Here is an 18,346-nt window from a genome sequence, read left to right as displayed (position 1 = left end):
TAAACTTTTAATCTGAGCTGCTTTTAGGCTTACAGACGAGTTGCCACGATGGGAGAATGTCCCCAGATGGCGCCCCAGCCCCCATCCCAAGGTTTATGGATTGGCGATCAATAACTGCTGGAACGATTGCTCAGGCCTTAATGAGGCCCCACGCTAGTTATTCCCTCGCGTAAGCTACTTTGTTACTTCGCTGGCGACAAGTCGGCAGGTGGGAAGGCCTGGTGGGCAGGTGGCGCAGGTGCAGAGGAGGAGGGACAAGGGGACACGACTTGACTTCCTGCTGGTCGGCAAACTGCCGGCTTCTCCTGTCACCGCGTCTAACCCTCAATACAGCGCAGGCAGCCCCCACCCCACCAAGGAAGCTCAAAGGAGGAAAGAGGCCGCCTGGGGCGCGGGGTGCGGGGACCCCAGCCGAGGTCTGGCCTGAAGCTGCGGCTCCGCCTCTCCCCTGGGTCTGGAGTCTCCACGTCCTCCACCTCGGGCTGGGGACCGGCCAAGGGATGTATTCAAACGGGCCTGGGGCTGTCCTTGGGCATCGCAAAGCTGACCTCTTCCCCAGGGTCTGGCTGCTGCCCAGTGGCGTGTGGGATGGAGCGACCTCAGCCCAGAGCCTCACCAAGGCAGGGACCCCGCCGATGCCCCACCAGCCACATTCCTCGTCACTTCTCCACTTTACTGAGAAGTTTCCCTTCTCCCAGGAGACAACCTGAGATAGGGAGGCCGCGCGGTGGTGAGGGAGACGCGGGGACGCACGCGAGCCACGGCTCAGCCTCTGCTCTGCCACGCTGGTCGTCCCTCCTCCGCCTCCTCTGAGGACGTGACCAGACCACAGGCTGCGGAGACAGTGGCCTGTGGGCTGCAGCCGCGTCGCTTTGTTTCTGCAAAACCAACTGACGTGGGAGACTGGCTGGGCACACCCTGGCAGGGCTTGTGGCCCCGGCACAGAGGCCATGCCAAGGTGGCCCTCGGTGTCCTAGCTGGGGGACATCACAGATGGCAAGGGGTCCCCAAGCCTCCTCCACTGGCTCCCCCTGTCAGGGACTCGCTGAGCTAAGCACTCAGCCTGGGACCTGGCTGGGCGCCCTGCACTCCCTGTGAAGCTGGGCCTGCCCCTCACCTCCTGCTGGGGCTGCTAAAGCCATGGCGGCAAGAAGACGGGCAACAGGAACGACTGTCTAGGCAGGGGGTGCCTGCTCTGCCTGGTGCAGGCACAGCGGCCAGCGGTCTGGGGGGGCTACACGGAGGACGAGAAGCAGGACGATGCCCCTTCCCCACCAGCACCCTGCCACTCCCGGCAGGTCCTGCCTCACGGCATCATCCAGGGCTCGGTGAGGGGACCTGCCAGAAACTGTACCCCGGCAGCTCACTGCCTCTCCCAGTCCCCAACACCCATGCTCCAGATTTGCCGAAGGGACCCTCGCACCCGAGGATGGAGCAGCCACGTGGACGTCCAGGGATGAGGGAAGAGCTTGGGACGGGGCCAGCGCAGGCACAGCCTGGGTGCCGGGGGGCAGCCAGGACCAGCAGGGACGCAGGAGATGCAGAGGGCCCTGCGTGGTCCCAGACACACGTGCATTTCAGGGCCGCCTGGTTCAGGGAGCGAGTGGCAGGGCGGCCGGGAGTGCTCAAGAGCGATCTGTGGGGAGGACGCTGGGATTAGCTGTCACTGGCAGATCTGAACTGTGGCCCCCATTCCCTGGCAGCTTGGAGCAGCGGGTTCTAAGCCGTTAGCTGCTCAGATGAGTCACCCGCCTGCAAAACCTGCCACCTGGGCGCGAGCTCGGTGTTCAGGAAACAGGTCTGAGCTGGCAGGCGCCCAGGAGGGGCCGAGGAAGCCTTCCAGGCGCAGCCTCTGTCTGCACCGCTCAATCAGGGAGCGCGGAGCCCCCGGAGAAACCCGAGGTTTCAGGACCCTGAAATTGAAAGTGAAGGAGGACGGCCCCTGACAGCTTCGCATCAAAAATTAAACAGGAAACGGCTCTGTGCATTCGTGCCGGCTCCCCGCCTGCAGCAGGGTGTAAACGTACATCACTTCACGCTTTAACCTCAATTTTTGTTAGGCTTTGTTCCCCTTGCTAAAAATTCAACCTCTCCATCACCACCCGAGGAATATAATAACTAGACTTAAATTATTTATTCCAGATGCTCTTTTCTGACTGCCTCTCCTACGCGCTCCCTGGGGATACGCACGCCGCGAGGAGAGCCCTGGCGGTCCCTTGCGTGGCCAGAAGCCCACAGCCTGCAGCGCCGAGCATACCCACGTCAGCTCAGTCCTCAGCTGCAGTCGGCAAAGCCTAAAGACAAGCGAGCATGACCCTCTGCTTCTGGGCCCACCACCCTTCCCTGTCTGCGCGGCTGAGACCACTTCTGGCTCTGTCACCGCCCCCCGGCCCAAGGCGCAGGGGGTGGAGAGGGGGGCGGCCCTGGGGATGGAGGCCACACTCCAGCCTCCCCATGGGGCCAGACCACACATTGCCCAGGCAGGGCGGCGTTGAGCCCGCCCCCAGAAAGCCTTCCCGCCTGCTGGAACGTGGCTCCTGTGGCCGGAGGCGGGGGGGGGGGGGGGGTGCCACCCCAGGGATGGGCCTTCGGGGACAGGAGCCACCTGCGTCCCTGATACCCTGGAGCTCTCACAGCCTGTGCTGCTTCAGCCCACATGGGATGGAAACAAGCAATTCCATTTGTAAATCCACTGGATTTTGGGCTACCAACTAGCTTGCATTTCAACACACCTACTGCCCCTGGAGGAGGGAGGCAGGCCATCCCTTAGAGTTTCCCGCACTAACCAAGCCGGGGTCTCTCGAAAGGGGTGTCAGGTGTGAGCCCATCTACCCGCCTGGCTCAAGTATTTATATCGAGGTGCCAAAGTCCTCCTCATCTCCGACGTAGCCTGAAGATGCTCTGAATAAAGATTGTGGCCAAGTCTGCGTGGGTTTCCCTCCCTAGAGCTGCACGTGGTCACGTGGTTGAATTGACTAGCTTCTTTTAAAGTTTGGTCCGAGCACGATGACACAAGGAAATGCCGCCGTCCCTTGTGGAAGGTGCCTGTCAGCAGAGACTGCACAGCTCAGCCTCCGGGGCGGGGCCGGCCCAAGCAGAGCGCTCTCCACTTTGTCCTGCTGCGGCAGACACACCATGAGCTCCGGTGACCGCTCACCTGCGCGAGGGCGGGGCCCCCAGCGTCCCGCACGCTCTGGCGTCCAGATGACTGAAAGTGCTCAAGAGCTGGAATTAGACTTCACCGCAAATACTCCTAGGACACGATGCAGGTCAGATTGTGTAACTGTGGACTCCACAGACACCAAAGGCCTGACTTTCGTGGGACTTTCTCAGGGTGACACCTATTTAGAGATCGTCTCAGCCAGCGCAGGGACTGGGGAACAGTGCTGGGCCCGGTGTCTGGGAAATGCCAGTGCAAACTCTTCTCTGAGACCCGGAAGGATGTGGAGACCATGCCAGCACGAGCCTCGCCTCTCTCCTCCCTCACTGACGCACCTTAACATTTAGTGGGTTGGGAACATGCACCGGAGGACACTTTGTCCCTGTCCAGGCTCCTCGGGAAGCAAAGAGCTTCTCCAACTCGATGTCTGCTGTGAAGGGAAGCGTCTAACCTCTCTAAAGGATGACCCAACTGCCACAGTGGTAAGGCAGGCGCCGTTCCAGCCCCTTCAGACTGAGCTGGACGTGGCTGGGAGGGAGGGGTGCAGGGCGGCCCCGTGAGGAAGCAGCTGCCGGGCTGGGAAGCCGGTCAAGGCAGGGAGACGAGTCCCCAGGCACCTTCCGATGGAGGGCTTGGGGGGGGGCGTTTACAAACCAGTAATCACTTATAATCTGGGTGGGATCTACTACCCCAAACAGAATTAAACTAAATCCACTGAATTTCCTGCTTACTGAATGAACTTACAAGGCTGAGAACCCCCAGTTCTCAACCCGTGTTTTGGTGGCAGCGAGAGGAGCTGCGGTAGGTGGGTGGGCGGGGCCGGGTGACTGTGCTGTGCGGAGGCCGGCGTGGCGGGTCCACCTTGGGGTAGGTCCGTCCTCTGGAAGCCCAGGCCCGTGGCGCTGCCCCAACTCCAGGTACCAGCAGGAAGCCACAGAGAAGCCAGCGGGAGGAACAGCGAGCCGGGTGTGTTTCGGGACCTGCGTCCCAGCCCTCGATCAGCCGGACCGTGCCCCAGGCTCGCTGCTACGAGGACGTTTCCTACCCAAACCCAGAGCCTGACTTTCACATCCATCTCCCGTCAAAGTAGGTTCATGGCATAATTTCCAGCATTTAATGGGACTGACTAATGTTTACTTTCCAGCTCCAGATTCATGCTGGCACCATCGTTACTGAAAAACCCTCCCCAGAGAGACCATGTATTAAATGCACGTGATTCTCCTCCTTGAAATCACATCACCACTGATTTCCGTAAAAGGAACCTTTTAATTTACTTATTTGGCACTTTCCAGCCTGTACAGGCAAGAAGCCATGATGCCAGGCCTTGCAGAAAAGACCCCAGACGGGGAAGGGTCTCCGACACACACGTGAAGGGCAGGAGGACCGTGAGGGGAGAGCCCCTCCCCCCGCCCTGCGCACACGGCTGCTGGGCCTTCAGGGGACAGCCAGGGCGCCGCGTGGCTTCTCCCGAGTTCTGTCCTCAGACATCCACGGCCCAGCTCCTCACGGGGACTGTGCAGGCTGCACTTGGTCCTCGGCTGCATTTGGTTTGGCTCTCGAAATGTTTCTTTTTAGTAATAGATATCAACATCTAAAATCAGGTAATTATTAATTAAAATATGAAATTCTGGCCACTCTTTAAAAACTGGATGCCTGGCAACTGCCACCCGAAATGCCACTGTGGCCGCTGGCTGGGACCGACCAGAGGAGGAGCGGCCTGCATGCGGCCTCGCTCCACTCAGGAGGCCTCTCCTTGAAGAGGTGCTCAGGGTTTTCTTCCGTTTGCCTCCAGTTCCGAATTTATGGCCAGTAATGCCTGAACCTTAACGATTTCATTAAAAAAAATATCTTTTACTGTTTCAAAGACTTACAAAATCTACAGGTGGACTTTTAATTACAAAAGTAATATCTACCAATTTTTGGGGTGGAGAACCACCACTCCGATTCTATCGTTCTGGTATAAGCATCGTTAACATTTTGTTATAATTCTATTCAGTATTTTCTGTAGGTATAATACACATTTTAACATAGATATTACTGATATAATTTGGTGTTCTGTTCTTGTCATTTAACATATATTTTACATAATAATGAATGAGACTTTAAGATTGCGTATATTCTTCCAAGTATACGTATCGGACTTCATCCCTATTCTGTCGGGTGCTGGGCTTATTCCCAATTTTTTCCTTTTAAAACCAACGCTCTAGACAAACGGCCATGTTTTTTTGAGTCTTTCAGAATGTCCCAGCAGTCTCGGTCCTTGGCTTTTCCTTAGGGACCTGGGTGGTCACAGCGGCTGCTGGGCGGGGACAGGTGCCACCGGGGAAGTGGGGCAGGGGGGTGGGCGGCCCCTGGGAGGTCACAGCCACGGACGGCGGCCCTGACCCTGGGAGTCCGGTGGTTCTACAGCTGGGCGTCAACGGGTGGGAAACCCCAGAACAAACCCGACTCCAGACCAGGGGCTGCTGACTGGCCACCCCTGATGTCCAGCTGGAGGGGACCTAGGACTCTGTCCCTGCAGCAGGCTGTGGCTGACTGCAAGTGGGTGTGGGGACACAGACGGACACTGGGGCTCTGCTGGGAGGCACAGCATCCTTCCCAGAGACTCCTCACCGCCTTGCCAGGCGCGGTCTAGCCCCTGCTCACCTGCATCTGATTAGACTCGTTCCAGACACCAGGAAAGTCTCCCCACGTGACAGCTGTGCTGTGAGCCCCCAGCACCGTGGCACGTGTAACCAGAGGCAACGGGACATCCAGCAGTGCTCCCTGGTTAAACAGCCCTTCTGCCAGGGTGCTGTCCCAGGGTGTGTCTGAAAGTGCCGTCAAGCCCAGGGGACCGGGTACGCATACACCGACGGATCGGGACGGAGCGTCTGGCGCTGGACCGCTGGGGCCGAGGCCTGGCCCAGTCTCGTGGGCCACTCGCTCACCTCATGCTGCCCAGCTGCTCTGCAGGGAAATGGGCGTCATGACAGTCGTGATGACACCACCTTCCTCCAGTGCTGCGGTGGGGGGAATGCAGAGCTCTAGGGTGTGCCCAGCACATGGCAGGTACTTAATACATAAGTCACTGGGATCGTTACTTTCATACGGCCACCTGTGGTCACTCACAGTGACCGGTCCGCCTCTGGGAAGCCACGGCAGACGGCTTCACAGGCTCTGTGAGCTTCTTTCATCACCCCAACGCTGCACCAGCCGATGGTGCCTTTCCAGCCGGCCGCCTGGCACCGGACCCTTGTGCCATGCACCTGATGGTGGACAGACTCCACCGTGGCCCTGTGGGTGTGGGTGGCACCTGTGACTTCCTTCTGACCGCAGACTCCACAGTGGCGACCTGCTGCTGTGATTAGCCAGATGTAACCAAAGGTGACGGCGTAGGGGGCTGCAGGGGCCCCTCCCTCGCTGGCTCTGAGGAAGCAGGAGGGGCCGCAGGGACCCCTAAGCCTGCCCGGACACCCACCCCACGGGAACCATGGCACCACACTGTGTGTTGTCCAAGCCCAAGACGCTCCAGCTGTCGGCCCCTCCCCAGTGGGAGGACCACGGGTGGCCTGCTCACCTCTCCTCCCACCCTCGGAGCTCCTGTGCCGGAGCTCAGCTTTTGGCTCTGACCCTAGGACCTGCCCCAGGGAGCCCCAGGGCAGCCGCTCCCAGCAGCAGCCTGAGGCCGGCTCCCCCTGATGGCTTCCACAGAACCCGACCTGCAACACCACAGTTTACCAAACAGGAAAGGACGATATGACGACACGGGGAACACTCTGCAGGATGGGGAACAGGAAGGCCGAGTCACTGAGTCACACTCAACGTGCCACCTCAAGGTGCACATCAGCCGAAGAGGAGCCCCTGACGTGTTTAGGGAAGCCAGAGCCAGGAGAGGAGGCAGACCCAGCACCCGCTCACGACTGCCGGCAGCTCTGGGCACCTGGGAGCACGCGCCGTGCCCTCTCCAGCTTTTCTGGGCCTCTGTGGATTGCCGTGACCTCGTGTTTCTCCAGCACACAAACCACCACAAACGAGGTCTGTTCAGGAGACCTGTGCGGGGTGCAGGGTGCACGACAGAGGCCTCCTTCCTAGTCTCTGGCCTCCTGCTAGGGCCGGGGTGACTGGGACGCGCTGCCCTCAGACCTAGGCTTTGGGCCTTAAATAAAACAGCACGTCCACGAATTCCAGAGCTCAGGAAGGTTCTAAGATGCCAATACAAGAACAAAGCCTCTAGGAGGGTGAGGGACGGGATATGGTCATTCTGCACGGCCTTGCCCAGGAGCCTCCTCCCCAGCGTCCCGAGTGGCACCGCGTCTCTGTGGCCACCTGTGCGCTCTGCTCGGGCTCTGGCCTCGCGCCACCTGCTCCAGTGCAACACCATCTTCTTTCTTCTCCAACTCGGGGCAGCTGAGCACATCACACGGGTGGTGTTTTCACAACCAGAGAAGACATGCACTAAGGGAAAGTGTCTCCTTGGACGTACTTCTGGGGTCGTCTGCTGGAAGGATCTGCAGGACCCGTGAGGCCCAGCGCCCGTGAGGCCTGTTCCCTCGCAGAGCTACGTTTCCATCTGAGACCACACGCAGCACCGACTCCTGTAGCTTTTTCCTTTTTCCTTCCCTTTTTACAATAAAATTTGTATAAAACCTGGCTCAGAAAAAATAGGACGAGCTCTCAAAAACAGTACAGATTATGCATTTTAACTTTTCTGTTGACAGTCCAAATGCTGCACAGGATTTTGACTTATCTCATGCAAATAAGAGTACTTAGTTCAGTTTTTCTTGAGTGGATGATGGGTAGTGAGTTCACAAACTCCTTTTTGCTTGTCTAGATTTTCAGTGTTGGGGGAAGTGATCATGCACATACTTAAAAGAAAACATCACGAGCTAAAATAAACCTGATAATGAAAACATACTATCCTACAAACCCCTTCCACCTGGCTACGCCGGAAATGAGTCCATGGAAACATTTTCCTCTTCGTGTGTGTTTTTAAAGCTAAACACAGACGAATCGCTCCTTTTACACTATATTAGTGTTTCTCCCACTGATGGATAGAACTAAGACTATTCCTATAATAACCTTCCTTTGTCATTATCTCACTTTAGAACTTGCCCAGACTCTGCTTATTTATGCTGGGAGAGCAACGGAACAGAAAGAAATCAATCGTCTTCACGTAGACTGGACTGAAATAAATTAAGCTGTCATCAGCATTACTACTTGTTAGCAGTAGTGTACGCAGCAGCCCAGCAAGGGGAGACAATGATAACCCACAGTCATTACACATCACACTCGTGAGCGGTGTGTGTGAGAGAGAGACGAGCACGCGAATCAGCTGGTCGCGCGCCCAGCGGCTTTACTTCCCGGAGCGACCCTGCATGCACCGCACAGACCCCGCTGCAAGTTCTTCTCTCGCTCCTGGGCTCTGCGAGGTTAGAAACTCCTTGGCGAAGCATCGCCCTCCCGGCTACAGGGGGCTGCCAGTCCTGAGCGTCCGGGAAGGCCCCGGGGCTCCCGTACCCCAAGGGAGCCCGACCCCTGCCTGCAGGGTTCCTGGGACACCGTGTTTTGCTTGGGCCCAAGTTTGGCATCAAGCCCCCTGCTCCGCTGCGGTAACCCCCGACCCTGGTGCTGTGTAGACGCGGGGCAGTGCGTGTGCAGGGACACTCACCACATGGCGTGCATGTACGTCGGGGGCAGCCGCGGGCTGCTGACGGGAGTGCAGTTGTACGACCTCATGATCCTTTCCGCCAGCAAAAAATTCCGAAAGAGACTAGCCACCAGCAGGTCCTGTCTGAAGAGCTTTTGGAAGAGATCTGAGGGCAGATAAAGCATAAAAAGGAGGCTTCAGGGACTCGTGTCCAGCATTTAAAGCCAAATACACAAATTTACTTCTGTCAAAAATTATTACAAACAGGTTATTACAAACAGTGTTTCCCATTGTCAATACATACACACAGACATGCACGCACACACACACACACATGTACACATACACAAACACACGCATGCATATAAACAGACGAGCATACAGACACCTATAAACATATACATGCACAAATACATACAAACACATACATGCACACACCCATACACGTGAACAAAACCCAACCAACCAATAAACAAAAAACACAAATAAGTCTTATAACAGCAATACCGATTCTAACAAATACAGACAGTCCCAACGATGATCAAGGAAGATAAGCCCTGAACCTGCCTGGAGAAGAGTTTGCCAGCAACCAGCGCGAATGCCACACGGCGCTGCTACGCGCCTACTGCCCGTGCCCGGCGAGCACGAACCCACCGCATCCTCGCGCAACCTCGGACCTCGCCTTCCCCCTCCGCCCTGTCACGCTTCCTCGTTAGAGAGGAGCTCATCGGTCTTGTCTGGCTTCTCTTATGTCCAAGGGTCAGCATCCCTTGTTCTGGTGGCCGCGACCCCCTCTCCCCAAGCGCCTGGCCAGGCGGGCTCACCCCGGGGGAGCACGTTCCAGGCGATGGTGTCCGTGATGGCTGTGAAGATCCAGTTCAGCTCGCCCAGAGGAGTCCTCCTGTCGTTCAGCCGGCCGGGGATCCTAGAACGCACGGTGAGTTTCCGTTAGCGATGCCGCGGCTATCGAAACAGGTGACGGGGGAGGAGAGGGGGCAAGGAAGTGACGATGAAGAGGCTCTGACCAGAGGTGGGAGAGGCCTGGCGCGCGGCCAGGAGAACGAAGACCCACGTGAACAGCATCGTCAACTTCCTTCCCCCTCCCCACCCCCCGACACCTCTACAAAACTGCTTCTTCGGGTGCCCCAGACGCACAGACCAAACCCAGCCAGTCACACACAGTCCTGCGATTTCCAAGTCTGAGCCTCTGGCGCTGCTGGGACCCTGAGACAGTCCCAGGGCATGTGTCCTGAGGGAGTCGGACACACCCCACGGTTCCACGGCTCAGCCCCTGCCCTGCGGCCCCCACGCTGCAGAAGTGCACAGTCAACCCGAGAGCACCGAGGGGGAACCTCGTCCCACGAGATCCCCTTAGCGCCCACTCACTCACCCAACAGCTGAGTGCCCACGGCAGGGTGAGCACGGGGCACCATGGCTGTCACCGTTCCCAGGGCCCTGCCCTCAGGGAACGCGCCGTGTGGCGGGAAGGACACACGACAAGCAAGCGGGTACACATGTGATGTGACAAGTGGTGACAGTAAGTGATGAGGATGCCGCCGTTCAGTGCGGCTGGTGAGGACGGCCTCACTGACAGAGCCCGCGCAGAGGCCGCATGTGACGGTGCAGCCGCGTCCTCACCTGGCGGAGACGCGTGTCGGGCAGAGGCAACGGCAAGTGCGAAGCCCCAAGGCCTGGGCGTGCGTCACCCATGTAGCAAGTTCAATCAGAACTGACGGCAAACGCTCTTTCTCCCAAAAGGAAACGTGCATGTGATTCAGTCCAGAGACCAGAGCACGATTCTGCTGCTCGTAAGACGCAGCAGGTCGGTCATTCCCACCGCGGGAGCCCGGCTGCTGCTGCCTTTGCGAGGACAGGACTGAACGAGGCTGCGCCTCGGACAGCACGGCCCAGCCAACTCCCTGACACGATTCCTCCACACGCACTCTTCCCCTCCCTTAGGGACAGAAAATGCCTCCTATTCCTTCAAGTAGGCTTAGTGACAGGACAAGAAAAACAAGGGATGAGAAATCAGTGTCATATTCTAAAGCAGCATTGTTGGTCAAACAATGTCAGAAGTCTCAAAAAAAAAAAAAAAAAAGATTTCCAAATTCAACAAAAAATTTCTGTCTCAACAAGGGAGACTCTTTTTACCCAAACAGGCTGTACACACGCAGTCTGGGCTGTACGTACATATAGTCCGGGCTATACACACAGAGACTGGGCTGTACACACATTCTGGGATGTACACAGAGAGACGGGGCTGTACACACACACAGTCCGCGCCGCACACACATGCCGGCCGCACACACACAGCTCAGGTGCTGGTCACGGCATGGGTGATTCAGGGGCAGTTTTAACTGGCTGTGTATGCTGGGGGCATCACAGAGGATCCCACCATTTAAAGGATTCAAGGTCGGGGGTAGACACTCAGCGCAAGGACAACGGAGATTCTGTCTCGATTCTTCCTCCTACAATGACCATTTCCTCTTCCCAGCCCGTTTTGGCTGTAGAATGGCGCACACCAGTCGGCAAGTGCTGGGTGGCCAGGCCAGAGAGTGAGGAAGAGCAAAGATGCCCACCCCTGACAACTGCGGCAGAGCTTCACCCCGCGGGCACCACGTGAGGGTGGGGCACGCCACCCACGGAGAAGACATTTCACACGAGGTCTCAGCTCAGCCCCCAAGTGCCAGTGCACACCTGGAGGAGGGAACACGTGGTTGGGAAACACCGCGGAGAAGGGCAGGGGCTACCCAGGGTGGACGTGGTGCCCAGACACGGTCGCTTGTGTCCCGGGTCCCACATCTGCAGATGAGAAACACGTATGCCGGAAGCCTTTTAAATACGATTGGTAAGATTGTCAATAACATCGTTCAGCAAAACACTGCCCCTCTCAGAGCTTCAGGACTCCTGCGGAACGTGCCGCCGGCCCCCTCGCCAGAGCCGTACAGGGGAACACCGGGGCACAGGCCGCGACTGTGTGTCCGGGGTTAGTAAGCAACAAATGGAATGAGGACCTGGAAGACGCAGACCTGCACATCTTGCCACAGGTTCTCTCGCTTCACCCCAAACACATGTGGAGTTAGCCAGACTGTGAAGTTAGAGCACAGCCCCCAAGACTGTCCAGCTGCAAGCTGGGGGGTCCCCAAACCACCCGGCCTCCGATCACCCACTGGAAAGGCTCATGAAAGCCGTTACACTGCCGGTCACAGCTCGTCACAGAGAAACGCAGAGAGGAGCACAGGACAGGGTTTGGGAAAAGTACCAGACACGGAGCTTCCTGCGTGTCCTCTCCGTGGAGTCTGGACGTGTGCCCACGTGCATGGAGCACTGCCCACCGGGAAGCTCCATCACGCAGACATGACTGACGGCCTCGTGGTGGGCCTCAGCCTCCAGCTTCATACCGTGTGACTTCACGTCCCCACCCTAAATCACACGGCTGTGCTTTCTTTCGTGGTAAGCCCCATGCCGAGACAACTGGATGCAGGCAGCCCCCACCGAAACAAGGACACTCCCACCCGGCACGACCGACGGCCCTGCAGAAGCTGAGGGCAAAGCCAGACCTTCCCTCTGGACGAGGCCAGATCCTTGGCTCCACAAATACCGAGCTGTTCAACATCAAACACAGGCCTGTGCCAGCCTAGATTTCGGCCTGTGAACTTGCACTCGTCCTGGGCACGGTGCTGGCGGGGCCGGGAGAGCCTTCCCCGCACGAAACAAACGCAGGCTGAAGGGCCACGTGCCCGTACGGAGCTCACGGTTCTTCCAAGATGTTCGAAACAGGAGCTGGACTTGCCCCTCTCTGAGCAACAAGCACAAACATGTGAAGAAAAAAATCCAAACAAACCGCCGGCTGCACTGTTCACTGACAGCTGGGCCAGAGCGTGAGTGACCAGACAGCGGCCCTGGGGCAAACGTGCAGCTGTCACGCGTGAGGACCTGGGAGCGTGGGCCAGCTCGGCTTCTCTGTGTGAAGGTCGGAAACACGTCTGCATCTTCTACCTCGGTACAGGGACTTCCAGGAATCCTCCGATCCCAAACCAGAACCTCAGCACAGGGAAACAGCAGATGCTCTAAGATATGCAGTGTAGTTTTATTTGCAATCGTGAAAAGTCAGAAACTAGTTACATGATCAGTGAGAAAGAAATGATTAAGTACATTACGGAACAACCACAGTGAAATAGCTGCAAGCTATTAAATTGTTGTTTATAAATATTTCAGTATGGGAAAAGGCTTTCTTTATAACACTACGTAAAGAACTGAGATAAATACCATGTAGTTTCGATTACAAATGACACGTGCAAGGAAAGATGATTAGAAGGAAAACCTCAAAATGCGACAGTGGTGACACTTTGCATTTCACACAGCCGATGCTCCTACGTCGGATGACCCTCTTGAACAGCGCGGAATCAACAGACCCAGCTCCTCCGCCTCCTCCTCACGTCCTGGTGACCTGGGGAGGGTCACGGGCTGCTGCGTCTCTTGGGGCCAGGGGTGGGTGGCAGGACACATTCCTGGGAGAAGCGCAGGGGCCCCCAGAACAGGGACGGGCATCTGGCCACACTGGGTCTGCAAACCTGGCCTAGATGCGTCACTGAGCCAGGTACCCTGAATCCAGTGGCACTGCTACAACCCACTGGCTTCCCAGGGTCCGACCCTGCGGATCGTAAAGCTGGGTCCGAGCAGCTGCCCACGAGACCCCCACCCAGCGCTGGCACTGAATGGTCACTCCCTCGAGATGATCGGAGGCTGGGTAGGCTCAGCGTGTGTTTAGTTGTGTTCTTAAAAATGCCTTCCTTGTGGCAATGCAAACGAGACTCCCGCTGCAATGTCCCCGCGATCTCCTCCCCAAGCTCATCGTGAAACCAGAGAAAGCCACCTGCCCGGCTGCCCTCAGACAGACCCAGAAATCGTTCGAGTCGATCGCCACATCTGATGCAGCCTTGCCACCGGGCAGACGGGTCCCACTTGGGGTGACAAAGGTGGAACCAAGTCCCACTTCCCTCACTTTTCATGTCATTTAGAATTAAACCACTTCAGAAACTACTTGTTTCTGTCTTCCTTTCCGCACCTGATCCTAACGGAAGCCAAACCCTGACCCATGTGGGGGCCATGGGCAGCAGGAGCAATGCAGGGCGGAGGAGGGTGGAGGAAGGACTCCAGCCCAAGAACATGCTGCATTCGGAACGTTTCTCTGAACCCCGAGGTACTGATAATAATTGAGGTAGCTCTTTAAAATTCTAATCCACAGTGTTAATCAAGGACTAATTTTTATGTGAGTGTAAAAGGCTGTGGATTAGGAGCAGATCGCAGAAGGGGAGGTGAGAAGCGGGAGCTCCAGTCCCTGCTGTGCTGTGGCTAGGTGACTCCGGCACGTGGTCTTCTGTCCTGCGGCACCGGGCTCACCTCCATGCACGATGAGACTTGATGAGACAGACCCCAGTCCCGAAGGAGATGCAGTGGAACCCTCCTCGACAGGTGCATGCTGGCTTCCCAAGTCCCCACTGCTGTCACCAGGAGGATCTGCTGTGACCGTCCCCACACATCCAGGCTCACCTGCATGGTCAGCTCCTGGCCAGGACTTGCCTTCCGTGGCTCCAGCGCCCAGGCCATTGTGGGAGCCCAGCCCTGCAGGACGCTGGCTGTACTTCAGTGTCCCTACCTCTTTTGTGTGACTATCCCAGAGTACCAGGCCGGCTCTGAAATGCCAAACGCACACCCTTCTCCTTGGGCTCCTTCCTCCCTGACACCCCCAGTGCTGAAGAGTCAGCACCAGGACGCCAGGAACCTGCCGCTCAACAAGGGCTGCTGTCCACCTGCCCTTGCCCGCACGGCCTGCGCTCCACCCTGCTGTCAGAGGGACCCCTCACATCATCAGTCCCCGCCACCCCCAGGCAAGGGGTGGGGGGCATTTAGTAAGCACCTGCTAAATGCCCAAACGACCGGCTTTCCATTTCCTTTGGTCTCTCGTAGTCCCACCGGGCTTCCTACCCACCTGGTCCCAAGAGCAAGCGCCCCATTACCCTGCATCCCTTGCGGACATTGCCGAGGCAGGGCAGGTGGCATCCCTCTTCCCTGGGACCTGTCTCTCAATGGCTCACTCACAGGTCCCCAGTGACCACCTCCAGTCTCTTCTCACCCAAATTCTCGGTGGACGCCTTCAGGTCTGGCTGCACTCAGGAGCTGCACTCCACGACCCCTCCCTGCTAGGGAGGCTGCCTCACTGTGTCCACCTCCCATCCCCCATCCATACAGAGAACAAGGACAGGGCCTGTGAGGTCACCAGGACACCTCCCTGTCCTCCCAGCAGAACCCCTGGACTTCCTCTTCCTTCCTCAGGCCTAAACTCGGAAGCCAGACAGATGTGGGCTTGAATTTGGCCAGGGACGAGCTCTCTGAGCACAAACTTTTGCCACCACCGACTGCGCCCCTGTGCGCGGCTGGACGACTCTGTGTGCCTTAGCCCACACGGACCACCCACCTGCCGAGCCTTCCTTGCTGGCAAGCCTTCCTTCCCAACTCACCCCCATTTACAGAGAAGGAAACTGAGGCTCCGTGACGGTGTGCTTGGTGCTGGAGACAAGTGGTGGAAACCGGACACAGGCCCGGCCCCGCCAGCTGCCTCGCAGGGTCGTAAGGACCAGAGACAGGCCAGGGAGTCACGAGGCACAAGGCTGGGTCTCAGTCTGTCTGCCCGGGAAAGGCGACGTGACATGACGTTCACGCCGGCTAAGTTCTCACGGCGCTCTTCCTTCTCGTCAGATTTTCTCCAATCGTCCGCCGAGCTCCCTTATCTGCTCTGACCTCGACTCAGCCCAGCTCCTACTTGACTGGAACTCAATGACAGCGACATCCGCCTTTGAACATTTTTGGCACTCCACTGATCCCTTACTTTTATCCTCGCCATGGCTCCACGTATGTTAATGTTCTGTGTCACCAGATAACAAATTCCCATGGGCAGCGACTCACTTTCCTCGACATGAGTCAATCTTCAGCCCCGGCAGTGCGCTCTGCTCCGGCACGGCGACGGCCCCCGGGTCTGAGTCACCACCTCCCCGCCTGGCAGCAGCCGCGCCCACGTCCCGTGGACAGAACCTGACTCCCTGTGGTGGGCGGCTGCCGGGGACGCGGACCAGCCCCTCGGTGGTTAGGAGGGAGGCGTGACATCCGCCAGCCGCATCCAAGGAGCAGCTCGGCTTTCAGGCCGGTCCACACCTGCCAGGCCAGGTACAGGCCACGCCTCAGCATGAGGGCGGCTCTGCGCCAGGCCAGCAAGACTGGCCAGGTCTACACTGAGTCCAGCCTCCTTCCTGGCTGCCATGAAATCTCGTGCATCCCTCACTGCCTAGCGTCTGCTCCCCAGAATCACCAGCTGCCACGTGGGAGATGCAGTAATTACTTATTCTCAAACATCCAATGTGTTCTCAATTCTTTCAGACCAACCTCCTGTCTTCTTGGCTTGGGGGGCACCTAGGACCCCTCGTCATCCAGCTCAAGGTCTGCCTCCTCCACCCCCCCCCCCCCCCGCCCCGGCCCGGGCGCAGGCTGTCAGGCTGCTGTGTCCCCCAGGACTCCGCGATGTCTGAGTGGCAGACGCTGTTGCTGAGGCCGAGTCTTCACCAGGCCTGGCGCTCTCTGGAGCAAGGGCCGGGCTCGCCCTTCACCTGCGGCCTGCAGGGCCAGTGCTACGTGCACACCTGACGGGCCGACGCCTGAGTCCCCACCGAACGATCATGAAGCCATGTGTAAACAAGACGTCAGGAGAAAAAACATGGTTTCCAAGAAAATGGTACAAACTCACTAAAAATATTCCAAGGATAATAAAAAAGAAACCAAAGAAGATAATGTAAATCACCCAAATTCCATCATCTAAAAACCATTAGAAATGTTTTGGTGACCAGTCCTCCAGATATCCCGGTACACAAAATCAAATAATTTGATACGTACTAAAATAAGTCATTATGTAAAGGAATGCTACATTAAAAACAAAACCCTACAAATACGCTTAGGAAAAACGTCTGGAGAGATACACATAAAGTATTATATTAGCAACGATCTTGGCATGGTGAGATTATGGATGATTTTAATTCTCTTGCTTATCTGTATTTAATAATGTATCTATGCTAAAAACATAATAATTACAGATTAAAAAAAAAACAAGGCTTTTTCTTTCTTTTTTTTTTTTTAATAAGAGGGAGGCTACAGCAAGTTTTCCCGAAAACAGAAGATATTTCAAAACTGTGTTATTTTACAAACTGACATCATCTCAGATTGAAGGACACACCTTTACTTTGTTTAGTTAAAATGACCATCATGACAAGGATGGTGGGTGGAGAGAACCTCGGGCAAGTTCATTTACTTAACGCAGCTAATCTATTCCTCAGACATATCCATGACAAAGCTCACATGAAGGTGGACTTAGCATTAATAATTTCTTTTTAAAATAAGTCTTCTGAAAAATCCAGGTCAGTGCATAGCAGTTAGCCCTTCAGTAAGAGAGAAGCCACTCGCACGGGGCCGTGGGGCTGGGCCAGCGACGTGGCACTCTCCAGTCAAAAGGTGTAAAGGACCCTTGAGATTCAGAGTCTGAAAACTGGGAAGAGGCCTGAACATGCATTTTATAAGAAACGTAAATCAATGGCCAGTAGCACCTGAAGAGCCGCTTTAGCATCGTTACTCACTAGGCGAATGCAAACTAAGATCATACTGACACTGCACTATACGTCCGTTAGAACAGCTGAAACCAAACCACAGAATGCCGAGTGTTGACCTGCCGCAGAGCAAGTGGCACCTCTGTGGCACCGGGAGGAATGTGAGAGGGTGAATCACTTTGGAAACCGGGGCAGTTTGTCCTAAAGTTAAATGTACACCCACCACACGCCTAAGCCATTCCACTGCTAGGCACGTACCCAGGAGAAGGGAATACCGATTTCCACACAGACTGGGACGTGAACATCTGCAGCAGTGTTGTTCGTAACCACAGTGGAAACAGCCCAACGGTGACCAACAGGGGAGACGAACTGACACGCAGAATGGGACACAACTCGCAATAAAGGGGAGTCAGCGACTGGTGCTCCCAACACGGGTGAGTCTCAAAGGCATTTTACTGAACAAAAGAGCAACACTTAACCATTCTATTTACATAAAGCTCTTCAAAAAGTCAAATCTAACATACAGTGAGGAAAAGCAGGTCACTGGTGCCTGGCTTGGGGGCCGAGGGGAGGGACCCCAACTGCAGCGGGGCATAAAGGAACACGCGGGATGTGTCCTGATGGCGGTGCGGTCCCACGGTGCATCAATCCACACGCATCAACTACACTCAAAGTGGGCATATTTTATTGAATGTATCTCAATAATGTTGATTTAAAACTGTAAAAATGAATAAATTACATTTTCTTTTTTTTAAATTTCAAAATATTAACAGGGTACAAATGTTTCTGTTACACGGAAGTCGGCCTTTGGTGTGCCTGTCACCAGAAGCGTGTTCATGTACCCAACAGGGGAGTTTCTGTCCCTCCCCTCCCTGCTCTCCCCGTCCCTGCGTTTCCAGTGTCCTTCGT

General features: G+C 56.3%; 1 protein-coding gene across 4 annotated transcripts in view; it reads right to left on the bottom strand.

Moving 5' to 3' along the window:
• RPTOR (regulatory associated protein of MTOR complex 1) overlaps positions 1-18,346 on the bottom strand; it is a 281,234-nt gene that overhangs the window by 76,441 nt on the left and 186,447 nt on the right. For all 4 annotated transcript variants that reach the window (XM_069482962.1, XM_069482964.1, XM_069482963.1 and 1 more), the window contains 2 exons: positions 9,614-9,714; positions 8,811-8,955 (listed from right to left, as the gene is read on the bottom strand). In XM_069482962.1, the coding sequence (XP_069339063.1) occupies positions 8,811-8,955; positions 9,614-9,714 (246 nt within the window). The remainder of the gene's footprint in view (positions 1-8,810; positions 8,956-9,613; positions 9,715-18,346) is intronic.

Source organism: Eulemur rufifrons, chromosome 9 (genome assembly GCF_041146395.1).
Source record: "Eulemur rufifrons isolate Redbay chromosome 9, OSU_ERuf_1, whole genome shotgun sequence".
NCBI lineage: Eukaryota > Metazoa > Chordata > Mammalia > Primates > Lemuridae > Eulemur > Eulemur rufifrons.
Note: the sequence above shows the minus strand (reverse complement) of the source record. Positions and strands in the feature narration are given on the sequence as shown.